The following is an 18,524-nucleotide window of genomic DNA, read 5'->3' on the forward strand; positions in this document are numbered from 1 at the left end:
AAAAAGAATATGAGGAGGGAATGTGTCTCTTGCATTAGACAGAGCATTCCAGAGTCTGTTTCATAGGAAAAGTAAGTCTTGGGTACTAGTAAGGGCTGGCTATATGGGAGAGAGGCTACTTTGTAGAGATGAAGCTATTAGGTACCATGGCAGGCAAAACAAGGCCCAAAGATGGTCTGTGCTCTAATCCCCAGACCTATGAATACATTGCCTTACGTGACACATGAAATTTTGCAGATATGGTTAAGTTAGGGATCTTGAGATTATCTGGTGGGCTCAATGTAATCATAAAAGTCCTTAAATGTGGAAGAGGTAGGCAGAAGACTTAGTATTTCAGTGATGTGATGTGAGAAAGACTTAGCCGGCCCTTGCTGACTTTGAAGATGGAAGAAGGGGCTGCAAACCAAGGAATGCAAGCGGCTGCTAGATGCTAGAAAAGGCAGGGAAATGATTTCTCCTCCAGAGCCTTCAGGCGGCCCTACTGACACTTTAATTGTAGCCCAGTTTGACCCATTTTGGACAATGACCTACTAAACTGTCAGACAAACTGTCAGAGGTGTAAACTGGGTACAGGCATATGGGGGTGAGGTGGCGTAACACTTTGATATGCAGATGTTCACTTAATCCCTGTTTTCAGTCCCACATCCTTCTCTGTATTTTAAGCCAGTAAGTTTGTGGTAATTTGTTACAGTACCAGTAGGAAAGTAATAGAAGTATTGTAAAGTCATAGGCTTTGAGTTACTTTTGTTCTAAGGATAAAAGGTTTGCACTGAGCCATGTTCTTTCGTCCAGTTTTCTTCATGGCCCAAAATATTAGTTTGCAAGTTCACAGGTTGGATCTGGAGAACCTGAACAGGCAAAAAGAAAAACTCAGTTCTGTGATCAAAATTAACTGACTTGCATGCACTATGGAAAGGGAAGAAGAAGGTGCTTTAGGCTGAAGAAACTTGACAAACACTACCTACAGGTTTTCAGACCTGACAAACACTAAGTACAGGTTAAAATCATCAGTGATAAGTCATGTCGATAGCATGCAACCTTGATATAATGTAAGGAGAATGGCATGTCACATCTGTGATCTTTCTCCCAAAATTCTATAACCCTAGTCTAACCATGAGAAAACATCAGACAAACCCAAATTGAGGGAAAATCTATAAAATACCTGACCAGAACTCAAAACTATCATAGTCTGGAAGAGCCAGAAGTGACATAATAACTAAATGTAACATAGTATCCTTTGTGAGATTGAGACAGAAAAAGAACATTGGATAAAAACTGAAAAAACTGTTTAAAAGTATGGACAATATTGGTTCATTAGTTGTGATAACAGTATCATGCTAATGTAATAAGTTTAGCAACTGGGTACAGGGTATTTGGGAACTCTCCACACTATCTTTGCAACTTTTCTAAAACTATTCCAAAAGAAAAAAGGTAATTTAAAAAAATAGTCCAATTCCCATAAAAATTAACTCACAGGGAGATGAGAACTTAGGTCTTATTAACACCAACTCAAAATCAACTGATTTAACTAGTTCAAACATCTATGTGGTAGATGTGTATGTATATGAAATATGTTTGTTTTCAGTGTATCTAAACTACTGATTTCTTAATCAAATTATGTTAATAAACTTGGACTTGTTTGGTACAGTTATGATTGCTACAGTATTGTTTTGGAAAACAATTCTCATACCTTGTAATTTATTTTTTAAATATAGAATTTGTATATTATAAAGTTTCTGGAAAGCAGATAATTCTATCAATTTACAGTTCAGGAATATTAGATTGAAATAAAATCATAAGTGACCTTCATATCTTTGGGGATGGACGGCATCTTCGAAAATTAACGTGTTCTCCAGTTACCAAATGGACATGTCTTGAAACTATCATTGACCAATAGATTTTTTTTTTCAGTAGAAATGTGTATCATATCTCTTTCCAAAAAGGAAGTGAGAATTTTTTTTCAAATAATCATGAATTCAACATCTTTCCTGTCATTACATTAGTAATAATTAGTTCTAAAAAACATATTACCTACAAAAATCACTAGAGCCACATATAAACTGTTCTGAAGTTACAAGCAACATGTTGGGGAATGAAAGCAAATATCTGAATAAAATATTAGGAATAAGTGGTTATGAGATTCTCCCCCTTCAATGTGAGAGTAAGTATAAGCAGTTGGGTATGTTTCTGCCATCTAAGAACTTTACTGTGCTGTTTTTCCCCCCCGTAGGTTTATGATGCTGCAGTCAGGTGGTTGAAATACGACGAACCTAATCGCCAGCCATTTATGGTTGATATCCTTGCCAAAGTCAGGTTTCCTCTTATATCAAAGAATTTCTTAAGTAAAACGGTACAAGCTGAACCACTTATTCAAGACAATCCCGAATGCCTTAAGATGGTGATAAGTAAGTTGCCTTAATATCCATTTATAACCTGATCATGTAGCCAGTTTCTTGTGGGCTTTAAACCCTCTAGAATGGATCAGACTCAGTAGCCATGGAGAAACATTCAAGACTTTGCCCTTCCAGATAATAAATCCATTGGGGTTCTCAGCTATCTGCTTGGAAGGGGATGTTTCCCCAGTCTTTATTTTATAAGGATGAGTGTGATAGAAGATAAAAAAAAAAAAAATTCCTTGTGCTTTGTCTCCTTTTGTGTACAATAGCTTTCATGTACTTTGTTCCTAGTGTTTCCTTTTTTATTTTATTTAGCCAAATAAGATGTTGTGATCACATTTTCTTTCTTAAACAGATTTTTTTAAAAATTTTTTTTTGGCCTGGAGCTAATAATTGCCACATTTTTAATTTTTTTATTTACTTCATTTTTCTTGATTTGCAGGCTAAGTCCCAACCCCTCTGTAAAATGGCACTTAATAAAATTGTACAATTAAACAACCTGTTGCTTTTATTTTATTTCTTGGAAACATCCTTCATAGAGTTTTTCTTCTGCCTATTCTAATATTAACTGTTTGTTCTCCAGGCCTAAGGCACAGTTTTTGCCTGGGGCTTTCCTTCCCTGCCATCCTGGGATGTCCTGTGTTAGATCTGTCTTCCCGGACACCAGGTCTTCCCCTTTCTTAATTCCCTCTATTTGATGGAATGTATCCCCAAAGGTCCCCGAGAAAGAGTATATGATGAGTAGATATTTGGAGACTTGACAAATCTCATATCTTTATTTTACCATAATGTTGAAGGATAGTTAAACTGGGTATAGAATTATGTTAAAAATCATGTTCAGTTAGAATTTTGAAAGCACTGCTTCCTTATTTAGTAGCTTCCAGTGTTACTTTTGAGAAATCTGGTACCAACGTGATGCTTTTAAGTTATCATGTTGGTTATTCTCTATCCTTTTAACCACAGATTTCTCAGTTCTTTGTTATTGGTAGTGTGATTCTTCAGCGATCGAGTCCCTGAATCTTTTCTTGTTTCTCTCGTTATCCGTCTTTGCCTCATTTTTCTGTGTTCTGGGAGATAATGTTAATTTTTCTTTCAACACTTTTATTTCAGCTATTATTACTAATTTCCATGAGCTTTTACTTATTCCTTAATTTCTTATTTCATGTCTGTATTATTATTCTAAAAAATATTATAGTGCATTTGATATTTTCTTGTCTGTATTTTCTGTATTACCTTTGTTTTCTTCCTGTTCTTGTTGTTCTTGAAAGCTTTTCTTAAATGTTTGATTTTAGCTGTGCATCGTATATTTATAAGAGTGAGTTATTATAAAAATGATAGGATAAGGCTGTATATGTGAGTGGGCTTCTCAGTTCTGGGGCCAAATTGTAGGGTAATCAATGTAGCTAGACAGTTTTTTAATTGAGGATACCCACATGCCAGCATCTGTGGATATTCTCTCAGGTAGCTGGGTACAGGCATTTAGGAGCTAGGTAGGGGAACATTTTGATAGCAGACTTTCACTTAATCCAGTTTTCAGTCTCACACCCTTCTCTGTGTGATTCCCTGAGTCTGGAACAACTGTGACCAGATGGTCTATCTCCAGAAACCAGTCCTCCTCCCTCCTATAGTGGGAGGCGTGGCAGGTACCTTACTGAGCAGTAGGGCAGGGAGACCTGGCAGTGCAACTGTTGTTTCTTCAGAATTTTAGTTATCACTTTCATCCCCCACCCCCTCTTCTAGGGTACTTGGTATCCCCGATAACGAATCTTCCCAGAGTTCTGCAGGGTAGTTTGGCTGGCTTCTCATTGCTATCTCCTTCCACAGCCGTTTGTGTTTAACATGCTCTCTGTCTGCAAGCCATCTTCATAAACTGCATTTCAGGGTTACAGATCTGCTGTTATCAAAGGTAGAATTTGTGTTCGTTTCTTGTTTCCCTGTCGTTTGAGGATGGCTTTTAAGACAAGAGGAGAAAAAAACGTCAAAACGGCAGGTTGAGTCTCAAGTTGTTTTTATATTAAGTCTGAATCATCTTTATGATGTCTGGCTTTAGGTATGTAGTTATAAAGGTCTTCCTTATTCAAAGATTTTTTTTTTCCCCTAAATTTTTCTCCTGTGCATTTATGGATTTCTTTATTTTATTTTTTAAACTTTTAAATCTCATACCCAACAGAATAAGAATCTAGTTTTCTTACCCAAATGTCTGGCACAATGGCCCAATATTATTATTGAATAATTTATCTTTTTCCACTGATTTGAAATATCATAAACTAAATTCCCACATCTATACATACACACAAATACAGTTTCTCTTCCATTTCATTCTAGTACCTTACTTTTAAATATTGTTGTACTTCTTTTAAATTGTCTTATGTCTCTGGAAAATTTGTAATTTCCTTTTTATGAGTTCTGCACTTCTTTAAAAATTTTTTAGATATTTTTTGTTGTTGCTATTGTGAATTGTATCTTTTTTCCTTTTATTAGTCATTACTGATTTCTGTTTAAAACTTTTTCAGTTGATTTCTCTTTTATTCCTGGAGGTATAATCATTTATCTGCAAATAACGATAATTTTAGCTTTCCTCCCCCCTAATATTTTTACCTTTTATTTTGTTATGATGCCTGATCACATTGAATAGCTTTTTCAGAACAGCGTGCAGTTGACTAACAGTGGTGATAAATAGCAGCTTTGTCTTTCCCTTCCTTTAATGAGCATACCTTTAGTTCCTACCTATTGGCACTGACCTGGCTTTTGATTCATCGGATGCAAGTGTGGTGTATGTAGATGGGTGTGAGTGGAGTGCATGGGAGGTGTGTATGATTAAGAAAGTACTTTTGTTTTACGAAACTTAAATAAATCTGTTTCTCATAGACACGTATAAAAGTTATTGCTTTTTTCTAAGAGTTTGAGAATTTGGGCAAATATTGTTGTGGTGTTGTTTTAAAATTTAGTGTGAATATTTAAGCTGTACAAAGAGGTATAGAGAATAATAATATAAACACTCATAAACTCGCCTCGCACCTTAAAAAATCAATACAGATGAAGCATCTAATGTACTACTCCCCAGTCACAACTTCCATTCTTCCACTTGAGAGGATACAGTAGCCCTGAATGTGGCATTTGATTACCATATATTTCTTTAAACATTTACCACATATATAAGCAATATCTGGTATTGTTTTGCATGTTTTTAAACTTTACGTAAATGGCATATTGTGTGTATTCTTCTGCAACTTTCTTTTAAAAATACTTTCTAATTTCCAGGATGCTTTCTCTTGTGGCCATTAAGTTATGTAGAAGTATGCTTTTAAGTTAAGCTTTTGGTTGTGGATTTTTAACTTAATTGCATTGGTCGGGCGAAGAACATTGTAGTCAGATTCAATTCTTTAATATTTATTGAGAATAGTCCATTTTTGTATATTTGTCTTGTTTATATCTTTTATGACCTCACCAGTTTTTTTGGTCCAGTTAATTTATCAGTTACTGACAAAGTTGTATTAAATTAATCTACTATGTAGTAGTGAATTTCTCAATTTCTCCTTTAATTCTGTTAATTTTTCATATATACATATAGATCTGACCTTCGCTACAAATCTAAAAGAATGTGTGTTTTATTTCTATCATTATAGTTATTTTGTAGTCAGAAGGTGTTTCTGAAAGTCTAAACTATCATAATGTTATAAGTAGAAATTTAGCCCATTCTGTAAACAGGCATGAAACGTGGCATGACTATGAGATGGTGAGTTAAGTAAGCTTCTGTTAACTCTCCCAGGCTCTTCTTGAATTCCCACTCATCTTAAACCAAAACCACATGGACAGTGGCCACAGATGGGACAGCAGTATAGATTTCAGTTAATATAGGCATACCTCGTTTTATTGTGCTTCACTCTATTGCATTCACAGATGTTGAGTTTTTTACAAATTGAAGCCAAGACCCTCCTCCAGCAAAAAAGAGTACGACTCACTCTATTGTGATACTTGCTTTATTGTGGTGGTCTGGAACTGAACCCACAGTATCTCTGAGTTACGCCTGTATGCGATGAGCAAGAAAGTCTCTCTCAGAAGGTAGTTGGATGGAACCTCTTTGAACCCTTACATTGTTTTTCGTACCTCATCTGGACATTTTGTTTAAGATGTAGCTGGTTTCAGACACAAAGTTAAGGAAATAAAGAGAAATGAGCACTTTGACTCCTGCCTAACACACTCTTCTGAAGAGGTAATAAGTTTGAGTGTTCTAATTATTAAATAGTGTGACTTGCTCCTTAATATGGAAATTAAGTAAAATTTCCATTAGACTTATTATATAGCTACTACTTAATAATATTGTTGTAGCTTTAGGTAAGCTGATCCAATATTGTCCCCCAGATTGCAAAAGTCTTTTTTCGATATGTCCGTACAGTGGAATGCTTTATATTCACTAAAAATGTTTTAGATGAATAATATGGAAATTTTTTCATAAGCGACAAAAGCATAAAACACCACCAGTTAATGGTATAATACCTTTTTGTTAAATGAAAATCAAAAATTTTTTAAAAGACTCAAATATTTGAGTCCAGTGAAGGTGTCAAGGGAAAAAGAGAAGAGGGTATGACTCGAGGACAAAAGCTTGTGAATAACTGCATTCAAGGGGTGGTGCAAGGAAAAGAACCAGGGAAAAGAATTCACTGAGCTATTTGAACCAAAGGCTGATGTCTTGAAAACCAGGGTGTAGAGTTTTGGGAAGTAGAGCGTGAGTGGCCACTAGTCTCTTAAGTGCAGAGAGATGAAAGAAAATCAGGACTAAGAAGATGTTTTGAGATTAGGGCTTGTCAGCTTTTGGGTTTCATACACGTTAATATCAGGGTTTTGTGTTATGCCTCCATTCTCAAACTGTGTGTTATATTTCTGGCCTTAGCATTTCATTGGGCAGAGAGCTGCACCTGCTTGTTTATACATAGTATGAGCTGTTGAAGACAACTAGCTGTTCTCAGTTACATATAGTATTTAGTCCTGACATGGATTCTGAGTTGATTTAGAAACAGGATAGCAGTATTATTCCAGAAATTCAACCAAGTGTGGGGATTAGGCTCTTGAGGTCTTGTTGCTTATTCATTTTTTTTTTCCTTTTTTTAAAAAAATAAAGAATAGTGAGTTCTAAAATTTTTTGACTAAGCACAAGCAGCCAAGACTTCCAGGCTTTGGGGTCTGGGCAGAGCTAAATGGGAAGAACGAAGACCTCCAGTCTCCCTTCTTCAGATCATCCAACTTAGTGTGTACTTTTGAGAGTGGAAGAAAAACAGAAACAATGATAGAAAAATAGACTAAGTTAAAAGAATTTACAACTAAAATAAAGGGCGTTATGTAATAAAAATGAAGAACAGAGTCAAAGCCAACACAAGGGGTCAGACGAGGTTCTTACTCATAATTTGCAAATGACAATGCCTGACCCTTCAAAGGAGTAACTTCCAAAGGAATAGCCTAAGGAGCAAGGAGATTCTCAGGGAAAGGCGCTGGAGTGTTTGTCCCCAGCCCTGTCCTTAGAGGAGAAAAACCCTATCTGTTGAAGAGGCCACAGTTCATGCTTCTTTTAGACTTCAACAGTCAACCACAGTCAGCCACTTTACCCAGCGGCCTGTTCCCTCCTGTCCCCTTCCCTGCTCCCTGTCCTCTCCTGTTGCTAGTACTATGGCCATAGAGTCCCCCGTACACCTGTGACCTGTGTGGAGCCCTCCTAGAGCACTGGCTCTCAAACTCCAGTTTCCGATTTAGAAGGTGTGGGATAGTATTCAATCATTTGGATTTCTAAACAAGGTTCCAGGGAACCAGACTTTAAAAATCACTGTCTTAGATCTAGACCTGGAGGGTTGTGGTGAGGTCAGCCAGCTACATCCCACAGGCTAAAAGCAGCCTTGAGCTAAAAGTGGTTTTTACGTTTGTAAAGGATCGTAAAAAACGAATGAAGAATATGTGACAGAAACCATATATGTCCTGCAAATCCTAAAATATGTACTATCGGGCCCTTTACAGGAAAAGTCAGCAGACCCCTGACCTAGAGCACGGACCAAAACCTCGGCCGCTGAGGTTACCGGCTGTTCTAATGCCAAGTGCTTCTACTCCCACTCTGAAATGGAAGGAAATGTTAAATATTGATATCGATTTTCGTCCACTCACAGACTCTTCTCCAAACCTGTCTTCTCCTCATATAAGGGTCTAACACTGCCTCGTGAACAGAAGTGTTTGGCATGTGTTGAGAATTGTTTACATTATTTTATTTTTTGGATCAATAATACTACACATCATATACAATTCAAAATGCATAAAATGGTATATAGTGAAAATAAGTCTCTGATACCCTTGTTCCCTACCCCCTCATTCTGTTATTCTGGAGATTACCATTATTATCTTGTATGCCCTTTCAAAGGTAGTCTTGAGTCTGTGCGTATACTGATTTACATTTGCTTGTGTAAATTGCATGTGTAAATATACACATATATGCATGAAAATAGACATTTTTAAAACACAAATGGTTATCACACTGTGTACCCTTCCACATTTTGCTTTTTTGCATTCTGCATTACTCCTTAGAGACGATTCCATGCATACACATTTACCCTTCCTCATTCTTCTTAACAACCACGTATAATATCCCATTGTATACCATAATTTTTAACCATTTCCCTGACAGCAAACTTGAAGTTGATGAACTCCTAGAAGGAGAATTACTGGCTAAAGGATGTGTGTATTTGTTATTTTCAGGAATCACACTGTATCGCCCACCAGATAATTTGTACCCATCCGCATTCCCACCATCAATGGAGGAGGGTGCTGCTTCCCCACACCTTTATCACACCCTGTGTTCTAAACAGTTTGATCTCGGACTGTCCAATAAGTGGAAAAGCATGGTTTTAGTTTGTATTTCTCTGACTTGAGCACTTAAGCATCTTTTCATATGTTTAAGTGTTATTCGTAGTTTTTTGTTTTGTTTTTAAACGCCTACAGCACCTGGTCTTCCTAGGTGGTCTCCCATCCAAGTACTAACCAGGCCCGACCCTGCTTAGCTTCTGATATCAGAAGAGATCGGGCACGTTCAGGGTGGCATGGCCGTAGACTGTAGTTCTTTTTCTGAGTTGAGATACTTAGTCTAATATTCTGTTAGTTGCTGGTCAAAATCTTATTAATTAATAAGGTATCTTTTTCTATTTTATGTGATTTATAAATAACTTTTCTAGTTTGTCATTGTCTTTTGAGATATATATATATATATTTTTTTTTTTTGCTATGCTGTAATCTAACTTAAAATTTTATGCAGTTAAGTCTGAATATTTTTTTCATGGCTTCTGTGTTTTTCATCGTAGGCTTCCCCATTTTGGACCTATTTTTTTTAATTATCGTATATTTCTTTTAGCATATTTATTTATGAGACTTGCATATTCAAATATTCTATTAATTTGGAATGTACTTTAAAATATGAGGTGGGGGTACAAATTTTTTTCTCCATATCGTTGTGTAACATTATTTATTGAACAATCTACCTTTCCCGATTTGAAATGACACCTTAAAAGTTTTTAATTAAGTGGACTTTGACAAAATCAAGGAATTGCTAAAAGATCATGTTAGATCGCAATCGTTCTGAATCCTCACTGCATTTTAGAATCATCTAAGGCAGTACTTTTCAAAGTTCTGTGTGCATCTGAATTACATTGAGATTTTGTTAAACATGCAGATTTCTGAATTCAGTAGGTTTAGGGTAGAATTGGAATTCAGTATTTCTAACAAGCTCCCAGATGCTGAAACTGCTGGTCTTTGAACCACATTTTAAGTGTCAAGACCAGTGTCTGGGCCCTACCACCAGAGATTTTGATTTAACTGGTATGAGGTAGGGCCCAGGCATAGTTTTCAGAGATTTCCTAGGTGATTCTAATATACATTTATGATTGAGGACCACTGGGTTAGGAAATCTGAATTGCAGTAATTATTTTGGCAGCTATTGCTTGAAGAGCCAAATAATTCACTGGTGTATAGTAAGTGGGGGCGGCGGGGAGGCAATCAACATAATGGCAATCATTGAGAATAATAAATTGTTTAGGACTCGGGCCCATACTTAATGCTATTTTATATACATTTCCCCTGCCTCTTTCCCCTCACTCTTCCCTTAAATGCTATAGAGGGATCATAGGAAAACAGTTACAGAAATAAAAGCACTATTATATTTAGGGTGTTTTTTTCCAAAGCACTAAAGTACCTGAAGTTCTTGAAGAGTTGCCATGTATTTTTTTTTTTCTATAGGTGGAATGAGGTATCATCTTCTGTCTCCAGAGGATCGAGAAGAACTGGTGGAAGGCACAAGGCCCAGAAGAAAGAAACATGACTACCGCATAGCCCTATTTGGAGGCTCCCAACCACAGTCTTGTAGATATTTTAATCCAAAGGTAACTCATTTTTACTCATTTTTGTTTTTGAAAGCTTTGAGCACATAGGCACTCACCTACCACCAGTATTAATAACTCACACCTGCAGAAATGTTACAGTTTAGGCTGTTCTTTCACATACCTTGTGAGATACATAGTTATCATTGTCATTGTACAAAAAGGAAATCAAGGCTTAGTCCACCAATCTCAAATGTTTCCATAATTGCTCTTTGATAGTAACCATTATCAAAGAAAATGGAAAACTCGTTCTCCTGTCTTACCTCATTTCGTTAATAACTCCCTGCATTCATGACAGCTCCTTGCTTTCTGCCATTTTTAATGCAAATTGCTTCTGGAGCTATATGTATTTTTTCTAGTAATTATGATTTAATATAAAATAATGTCTAGAAAATTTGGAAAACCTAGAAAATCACAAAGAAAAAAATAAAATTTTAATTCAACTTCTAGAAATGATCACCAGTTTTAATGTGTTTTCTAGTACACATTGTACAGTTAGTTGGGTCAGCAGAGCCTGGGTCATAAGTCTAGGAACACAGTTTTTTAAAATAGATTATTAATTATAGCCTTAAGAGAGTCTACTCACATTTTTACCCCTTGTTTCTTAGACCTGTGTTTTTTAACTGTAGAGGAGATAACACCATATTTTGCTGATACTATATGTATTGCTGGGGCAGAGCAAATACCACAGTCCGAAAAGACAGCACTCCAACCTTGCACGTCCGTAACTGGTGCTGAATCTAAGCACATAAGTGTCTCTTTCATCCTTTTTTAGGCCCATTTTTGGTTGATAATAGATAGCTGATGAATCCAGAGCATCCTGTTGACATCAGGATACTTGTCTGATACTTCTTTCTCTGTGAAGTGGGTCTTTGGAGGCATTATGTGTAATACTGTAGGGGTAACATACAAGGCATTTATGAAAACACATGTGGTGGTGTCAAAAGTGCCCACAAAGGCCAATCCAAATCCAGAGGGACGAGGAGAATCCTGATTTCATTTAGGAGACAGTGAGCATTGTTTCTAGAATAAGGCAAATGTTAGATGACTCTTAGGACTTGTTTTTTGGTCTATAGTTCTAACACTTTCCTTGATTTTTTTTTTTTGTTGTTGTCATTGTTGTTGTTGTTAAACAGTTGAAAAGAAATTCATATTCTACACGAGCCTGAAAATGATACTGTAACTTCAGAATTCTCATGTGATGTCATACCTTGCTCTTATAAATGGCCCATATTTAATGTTATTTTATATACTCAACCACAAATTTTTAGACTTCCGGTGGAAAAATTCAAATAATTGAGGAAATTTCCTCCAATAAAAACATCCTTATTCTGTCAATTATCTCTTATTCCCTGAAGCTAGCACAATTAGAATCTCATCACATTATTTATAAACTATTTCTATTAAAAGTATTAGCCCATTCTTTTTTGCTATAAAATTTCATCTTGAAAAATTTGCACCATTTAATTGTTTGTATATAACATTTTAATATGAGTTGATTAGTCTGTATTTCTAATATTAAAATAATTGAGAAGGCTGATTTCATTATAAATTATTATTTACCTTGAATCTCCCAAAGTGAACATTATTTATATTATTCCATTCAAGTGGACTGCTTAAAAAGGAGTACTATATATAGGAATTGTTTTATTTTAAAATTCTCAAATGTAATACTTTCATAAACGTTAAAATGGTTTTACCTATCATTAATAGGACCCATTTCTGTGTATTCTATACCAGCCAAAAATGATCATTTTTATTGAACTGATCTCCTTCAAAGGGGACAATTTAAGCAGTATTACTTAATTGAATCCTATAGAATTAAGCCAATATCCCTATGAACAGTTATCTTTAGATATTCTTTGGATATCACAGGAGGCAAGTATGTATATTAATTGCTAATTGAAAAGTGATAAGAAAGAAAATCTTAGTATTTTTTTCTAAGAATTGACAGAAAAGGAAGTCTCGGGTTGCTGTATTGAATTGAAATGATATCGTTCCTGTTACGGTCCTTTTGTAAAGCCTGCCAAGCCTTCTCTTCTCTATCTGTACCTGTTTTTAAAGTTTTCAAGTGCTCAGTGATGACTAAAAGAGTTATTTATCTCTATCCAGTGCTCTGTTCTCTTAGTATTGGTGTTCTCAAATAATAGGAGGGGAATGTCTTACGATGTTGATGCCTAAATAAAAGTTGACCTAATTGACCAGTTTTTATTTAGACTCTTCTTGTCCATGAAATGATGACCTTTGAGGGCTTAGAACTTCGTAAGGCTCTTAGCTCACTGTTTTCGGATGGTAAAGAAACAGGAAACTATGCCCTAGAGAAAAGGAAATTCCCTGCCAAAAACACAAAGAGAGTGAGACCACAGGGCAAGGGCTAGAGCCTGCAAATTACAAAGGCAGGAATTCTTACGGTGCCACATTATATGGAGCCATCAGGTCCGGAAGGTGTACATTTTCTTACTCAGAACTCTGAAGTGGACGTATCACTGAGATTAGTGTCTGGCCCAGCGCGGGGACAGGCATACCTCGTTTTTATTGCTCTTTGCTTTATTGTGCTGTGCAGATGTTGCCTTTTTTTTTTAATGAATCAAAGACAAGATCCTTCACAGCAGAAAGATTGCAACTCATTTTATTGCGATACTCGCTTTATTACAGTGGTCTGGAACCAAACCCACAATATCTCCAAGATATGCCTGTGCTCGAGGTTTTCAGGGTGATTGAACCGATATAACTTTATATGACATTTCACAGGCAATTTTGTCAGTTGGTGTATAGAACTGGATTTAAATATAGGTTGGCCCTAAATCAAAAGAAATGAAGTTACCTTCAACTCAGAACAGATTTTCCTGCTGGAAATATTGTTTATTAAAGGCATCACTGCCTTTTCTCATTGCACCGTGGCCGCCTTCCCCTTTAAGCAGACCTCCGCCGAGGAGACAGTCCCTATCCGTGATTCGGGTGGAAATCGGCAGTTATGTTTTGCATATGATTTTAAAAGACGTGCATAAAAGAAATATAAACCTTAAAGGAACATGGTATTACATTTAAAAAATTAACAAGTCTTTTTTTTTTTTTTTTATGAGTATCAGTAGTGTTTGCCACTAGCAAAAGAATACTGTAGAAGCAGTGCACTAAGGTAAAAGGGTGAGCACTGTGAGCACTGCTGAAGCAACCAGGAGCACCTACAGGAACAAAATGTCTGAAGCGGGCAGCAGTCATCTCAGGCAGATTGGACCTGTAGCTGTGTGATCCAGGGACTGACACCGCTGGAATGCAAGTGTAGGTTGTCTTAAGCTTCCTTCAATGTCAGTATTATAGGCACCCAGTGGTCCAAATCAGTGTTCTTTGCAGCTTGGGCACAGTACGTACTCCTCATGCCTGATTGTTTGCAAGCATTTGGGTCAGACTGGTAGTCCTCATGTCCATATAGAGGAGATTGGAACACATTCTGAGATAAATTCTCAGTAGAGTGTTCTGTCTTCTTAGAATGTCTTCTAAAATAGGAATATTAAGAGCCTCGGTTTTTTTCTTTTCTAGCCTCTTTATAACACACTGCTTGTAGTTTTGTTCTGAAATCAGCTTCACAGCCCCTTGCAGCCCACATAGATGCAGTGCCTGAGGCTTCCACCTTCAGGGATCTATTTCCTGTTGTGTTTAGTCACTCCGTCTGCAAGAAACTCCAATGAAAATATGACTAACCATAGGAGGGATGCCGTCAGACTCATTCTCTGTAAGCCACAACCAGCATGATTATCATAAATGAACAGATAAGTCCCCCAAAAAAGGCCAGGAGAGAAAAGAAACAGAGCTGCAGATATTTCATTGAGGGCTGTAAGTGGGAAGTGATGAAGAAACTAGGAATGGTATCTCTGTTTGGTGGTGTTTTAAGGGACTCTAGCCATCCTGGAATTACCTACATAGTAGTAACCACATGAATGCAGGGCCAAAGGGATAAGAGTCAGGATGAGGGCAAACCACAGAGAAGGAGATAAATTATCACTATTTACTGTACCAAGTCACTTAAAAATTACGGTTGGCTACCATTAGTAATTGTTCATATATTGACCCAGAGGCCCAGGAAGATCCATCATTCTAAAAATATTAAATTATGTTCAGATAGGTTTGGTGTGATTTTTTTTCTTTGAAATTTGGTGATCGGGTATAAGAGATAATTATCCTCAGCTGTTATAAACAACAGTATGTTATATGATAGCATATTGTAGTTAGCTGGTTGTAAAAGTGTAGTTTAAACAAATAATTTTTTGGCATATTACCGGTATCACCGTTTATCTCGAATTTGGAGTTTGTAGGTTGAGTAGCAGCAGGGAATATGAAAGAGACATATGTCATGTCCTGTCCTCAAAATCTTCGTGCGTTAGTTGTATAAAGAAGCATGAAGCGGTTAGAGAGCAGAGAGGCTGGTGTCGATGAGGCGGCAGCCACTGAACATAACCAGTTACAAGTCCGAAGATGGGAGAGATCCCCATGGGTTGGATTTGTCCGTGGAAGCTCCATGGAGATTTTCTCGAGTGACAGGTATTGGTGGAGTTTGGCTAGGAAGAAAGAGAAAAGATTGTATTGAATCCTAAGTATGAGTGCATCTTTTTTGGCTTGGTAAGTATGATTATTAAAATTTTTCATGAAAGCTTCCAAAGTGTTATTTAGTTGAATGCAATCTAACTTAACTTTGTGCTTTAAAATTAGACATAGGCGAAAGAACTAGGCCGCTGGTCTTTTTTCTTTTTTGAGGCCTTTCCTCGTCCTTCGCTTTGCTTTTAAGGAAAGCAGCTTTAGTACAAAGATCATTTCAAGTCTAAGTATATGAGCTTAGACAAGCCAGTTAGCCTCTCTAATCTTCAGTTTTCTGATCTATTAACAAAAAAAGTTTACATCTCAGGATTTGTGCAAATATCCCTTATATTTATTTGACTCTTTTTCTTTTTGCTGATCTTTATTTACTCAGTTTCTGCTTGCCATCCTTAGGTTTTCTGCTTGTTCCATATTTCAATGTAAAAAAGCTAACCATCCTCTGCATTTTGTTTTTCTCCTCACATTCTCACTCTTTCACACCCCTTGGTCATTCGCAGTGTCTCCTGTACTCTGCACATCTGAGACAGAGTAGATGTTTGTCCCATTGGTGAGAACGTGTTGTTAAATGAGTATGTTAGTGCATTTCGAGATTTGAGATTATCATTTAAAGTGGAATATGCCTTCCTGTGCCAAAATTGAAAGTTACATGTCAAAGTTCATCTAAAGACGAATCTTGTGTTGAGATAACTGGCAGGCGCTAGCCGTGGAACACTTCCCTACTACTTAGTTTTCTATTCAAAGGACAACGGCTGTTATTGAGCACATATTCATGCCAGGTTTCACTTTCGGACTGAGTTTCATTTCATACTTAAATTTCCGATTAGTTCAGGTTTCAGGGGGGTTTTTTTGTTGTTGTTTGTTTGTTTCATTTTGTTTTTTGGTGATATGGTTTTTGTTTGAGAGTGGAAGGGAAGAACATTTCGTGACTTTATAAAGAGCAGTGATTCTTGGTAATTCTCTTTGAGCTGGTCTCTGGCCTCACTTCAGACTCCTTCCTAATTTTAACTAATCATTAACAGCTGAGAGATGGTCATCGTTCCTAATTTTATCTGGCAGCTTACAACAGCACAGGCATTCCGTACCATCCCCCCAGCCGTGGAAGCCTTTTTTTCCCCAGCTACAATGCTATATCCCTTAAAGAACTTAAGTTAGAAGAATATTTCCTCCTAATGGCTGATTGTTAAATTCGTTTCTGGACTTCGGGAGGTTAATATGTTTCCAGCCATATTTGTGTGAGCCTGTTGAAAATGAGTGCATTTGAGAATAGTAGAGCCTCGGAAATTACTTGGCACAATCAGTATTCACTTCTGAAAAACTAGAGTGCCCTCGTAAGTGTGCTATTTGGAAGGAAGGCAGGCAGAGACTGTTTCTGATCTATAGATGAAATTCAGCCTCTTAATATAACTCTTTATTTTTCAGTTTTTAAAGCCATAAATTAGCTTTAAATTTCACATTTCCGTTAAAACATTTAGCACTGTTAGAAACGTCGACTGTGAGTTGTTTTCCTTGCATCATACTTTTGATTCGATTTGCCTTGTTGTATTTACTTTTTTCTATTTAAAAAAATAATACATGCTCATTGTAAAACATTAAAAATATAGCAAGATCTAAATGAGAAAGCCGAAGTGTTTCCAACATCAGAAGACAGTCATTAGTAGTTAGTGAACATTATTCTAACTCTCTCATTTTCCATGTATGAGATCATGGCATACAGGCAACTTTGCAAAACCTTTTTTTACTCTCCCAGCATTTATATTATGGAGGTAATATCATATTAGCGAAAATACCACCCTTTTGAAGGGCTACAGATTATTCCATCAGAAGGACATACCATAATTTATTTAACACTAAGAATATACCATAATTTGTTTAATGCCTGTCTTCTTCGTGGACCTTTGGCCTATTTCCTGTTTTTCCCTATTAAAACACCCCTGCAGTGAAATATCTTTGTATATGCCAACTTTGTACGCTGTCCAGATTTTTCTTCAGGGTAAATTCCTAGAAGAAGAATTGTTCTAACAAAGGATAAAAATGAGAAATTTAGTTTACCCAAAAAAAGTAGATGAGAACCTGGTCCCTAACCCCAGTTATTATTTGTTGGTTGGTCACAGGTCTCCATGCTCCTCAGTGATGCAGACACCACAGGACCAGGAGCCGTAGTGACAAGATAAACACCAGATAGAGTCAGTGTAATTTAAGGATAGTGCTGCGGTAGGGCCAGCCATGGTCCAAAATAGGAGCCAAGTGCAGTTTCTACAGCCTTTCACTTTCAGAAGGTCAAAAATGAAGGTGGCTCTGCTGGATGAGATATACTTGCCTACAAATATGGGCTATCACCCAATAAAAGCATTCCCTTCAACATGCTAAGCCCTGGGCCAAATACTACACAAAGACACAGGGAAAATCTCTGTTTTCAGAGACGCGGTGGTTTTAGCGGTTGAGCATTATGTTTGTGAGTGGTAAGGTGTGCAGGCTGTACAGGACCTCAGCAGCCATCCTACCAGCATCCCGATTTGATATATGAGGCTCTTGAGGTTTTTCAGTGTCAAGTCAAGTACGCAGAATCACTTAGCTAGAAACACTACAGGAACAAGAAGAACGTAGATTACTTCACTCCTAATCCAGTATTCTTTCTAGGAGGCCATATAAGAAAGTTTTTAAGAGAATCAGGGCAATGTAGGAGTTAAGAGCACAGCTTTGGAGTTTGATAGATTTAGACTTGTATCTTGGATTCACTCACCACTTTCTAACGCTGTGACCTTTGATAAGATAGTTTTCTTATCTGTAAAGTGAAGATATTTTCTCATAGGGTTATTGAGGAAATTAATGTTTTAAGATATTTCAGCATAGTTCCTGGAAAAGGAAGTATTCAATAATGAATAAATTAATAACAGCTCCTAATGATACATTCTGAATTATTTGGACCATAAGATCATTGGATTTTAGGGTTTAAAGGGAGGGGCCCTAAGATCATCTGGTTCAGTCTTTTTGTTTTACAGATAAGGAAACTAACGTCCTGGAGAGGTTAAATGAGTCACATGAGACCCACAGCTCCTCCATACAGAGCCTAGCTCAGTGCACAAGTTTCCCAGCTCCTTAGAGCTATATTCTTTGTGACCTTGTGAAATAAATGAAA

The 18,524-nt window shown here is 36.8% G+C and overlaps 1 protein-coding gene and 1 non-coding gene across 4 annotated transcripts in view; one reads left to right on the top strand and one right to left on the bottom strand.

The window, feature by feature from the left end:
• Positions 1-18,524, top strand: part of KLHL7 (kelch like family member 7) — a 54,361-nt gene that overhangs the window by 23,178 nt on the left and 12,659 nt on the right. For all 3 annotated transcript variants that reach the window (XM_039862531.1, XM_039862533.1, XM_039862532.1), the window contains exons 6-7: positions 2,231-2,405; positions 10,659-10,801. In XM_039862531.1, the coding sequence (XP_039718465.1) occupies positions 2,231-2,405; positions 10,659-10,801 (318 nt within the window). The remainder of the gene's footprint in view (positions 1-2,230; positions 2,406-10,658; positions 10,802-18,524) is intronic.
• On the bottom strand, positions 9,363-9,481 carry LOC120602596 (5S ribosomal RNA). The gene has a single exon (XR_005652798.1). It is a non-coding gene; the product is annotated as a 5S ribosomal RNA (ribosomal RNA).

The sequence above is a fragment of the Pteropus medius genome, unplaced genomic scaffold, assembly GCF_902729225.1.
Source record: "Pteropus medius unplaced genomic scaffold, Ma_sr-lr_union100, whole genome shotgun sequence".
Taxonomy (NCBI): domain Eukaryota; kingdom Metazoa; phylum Chordata; class Mammalia; order Chiroptera; family Pteropodidae; genus Pteropus; species Pteropus medius.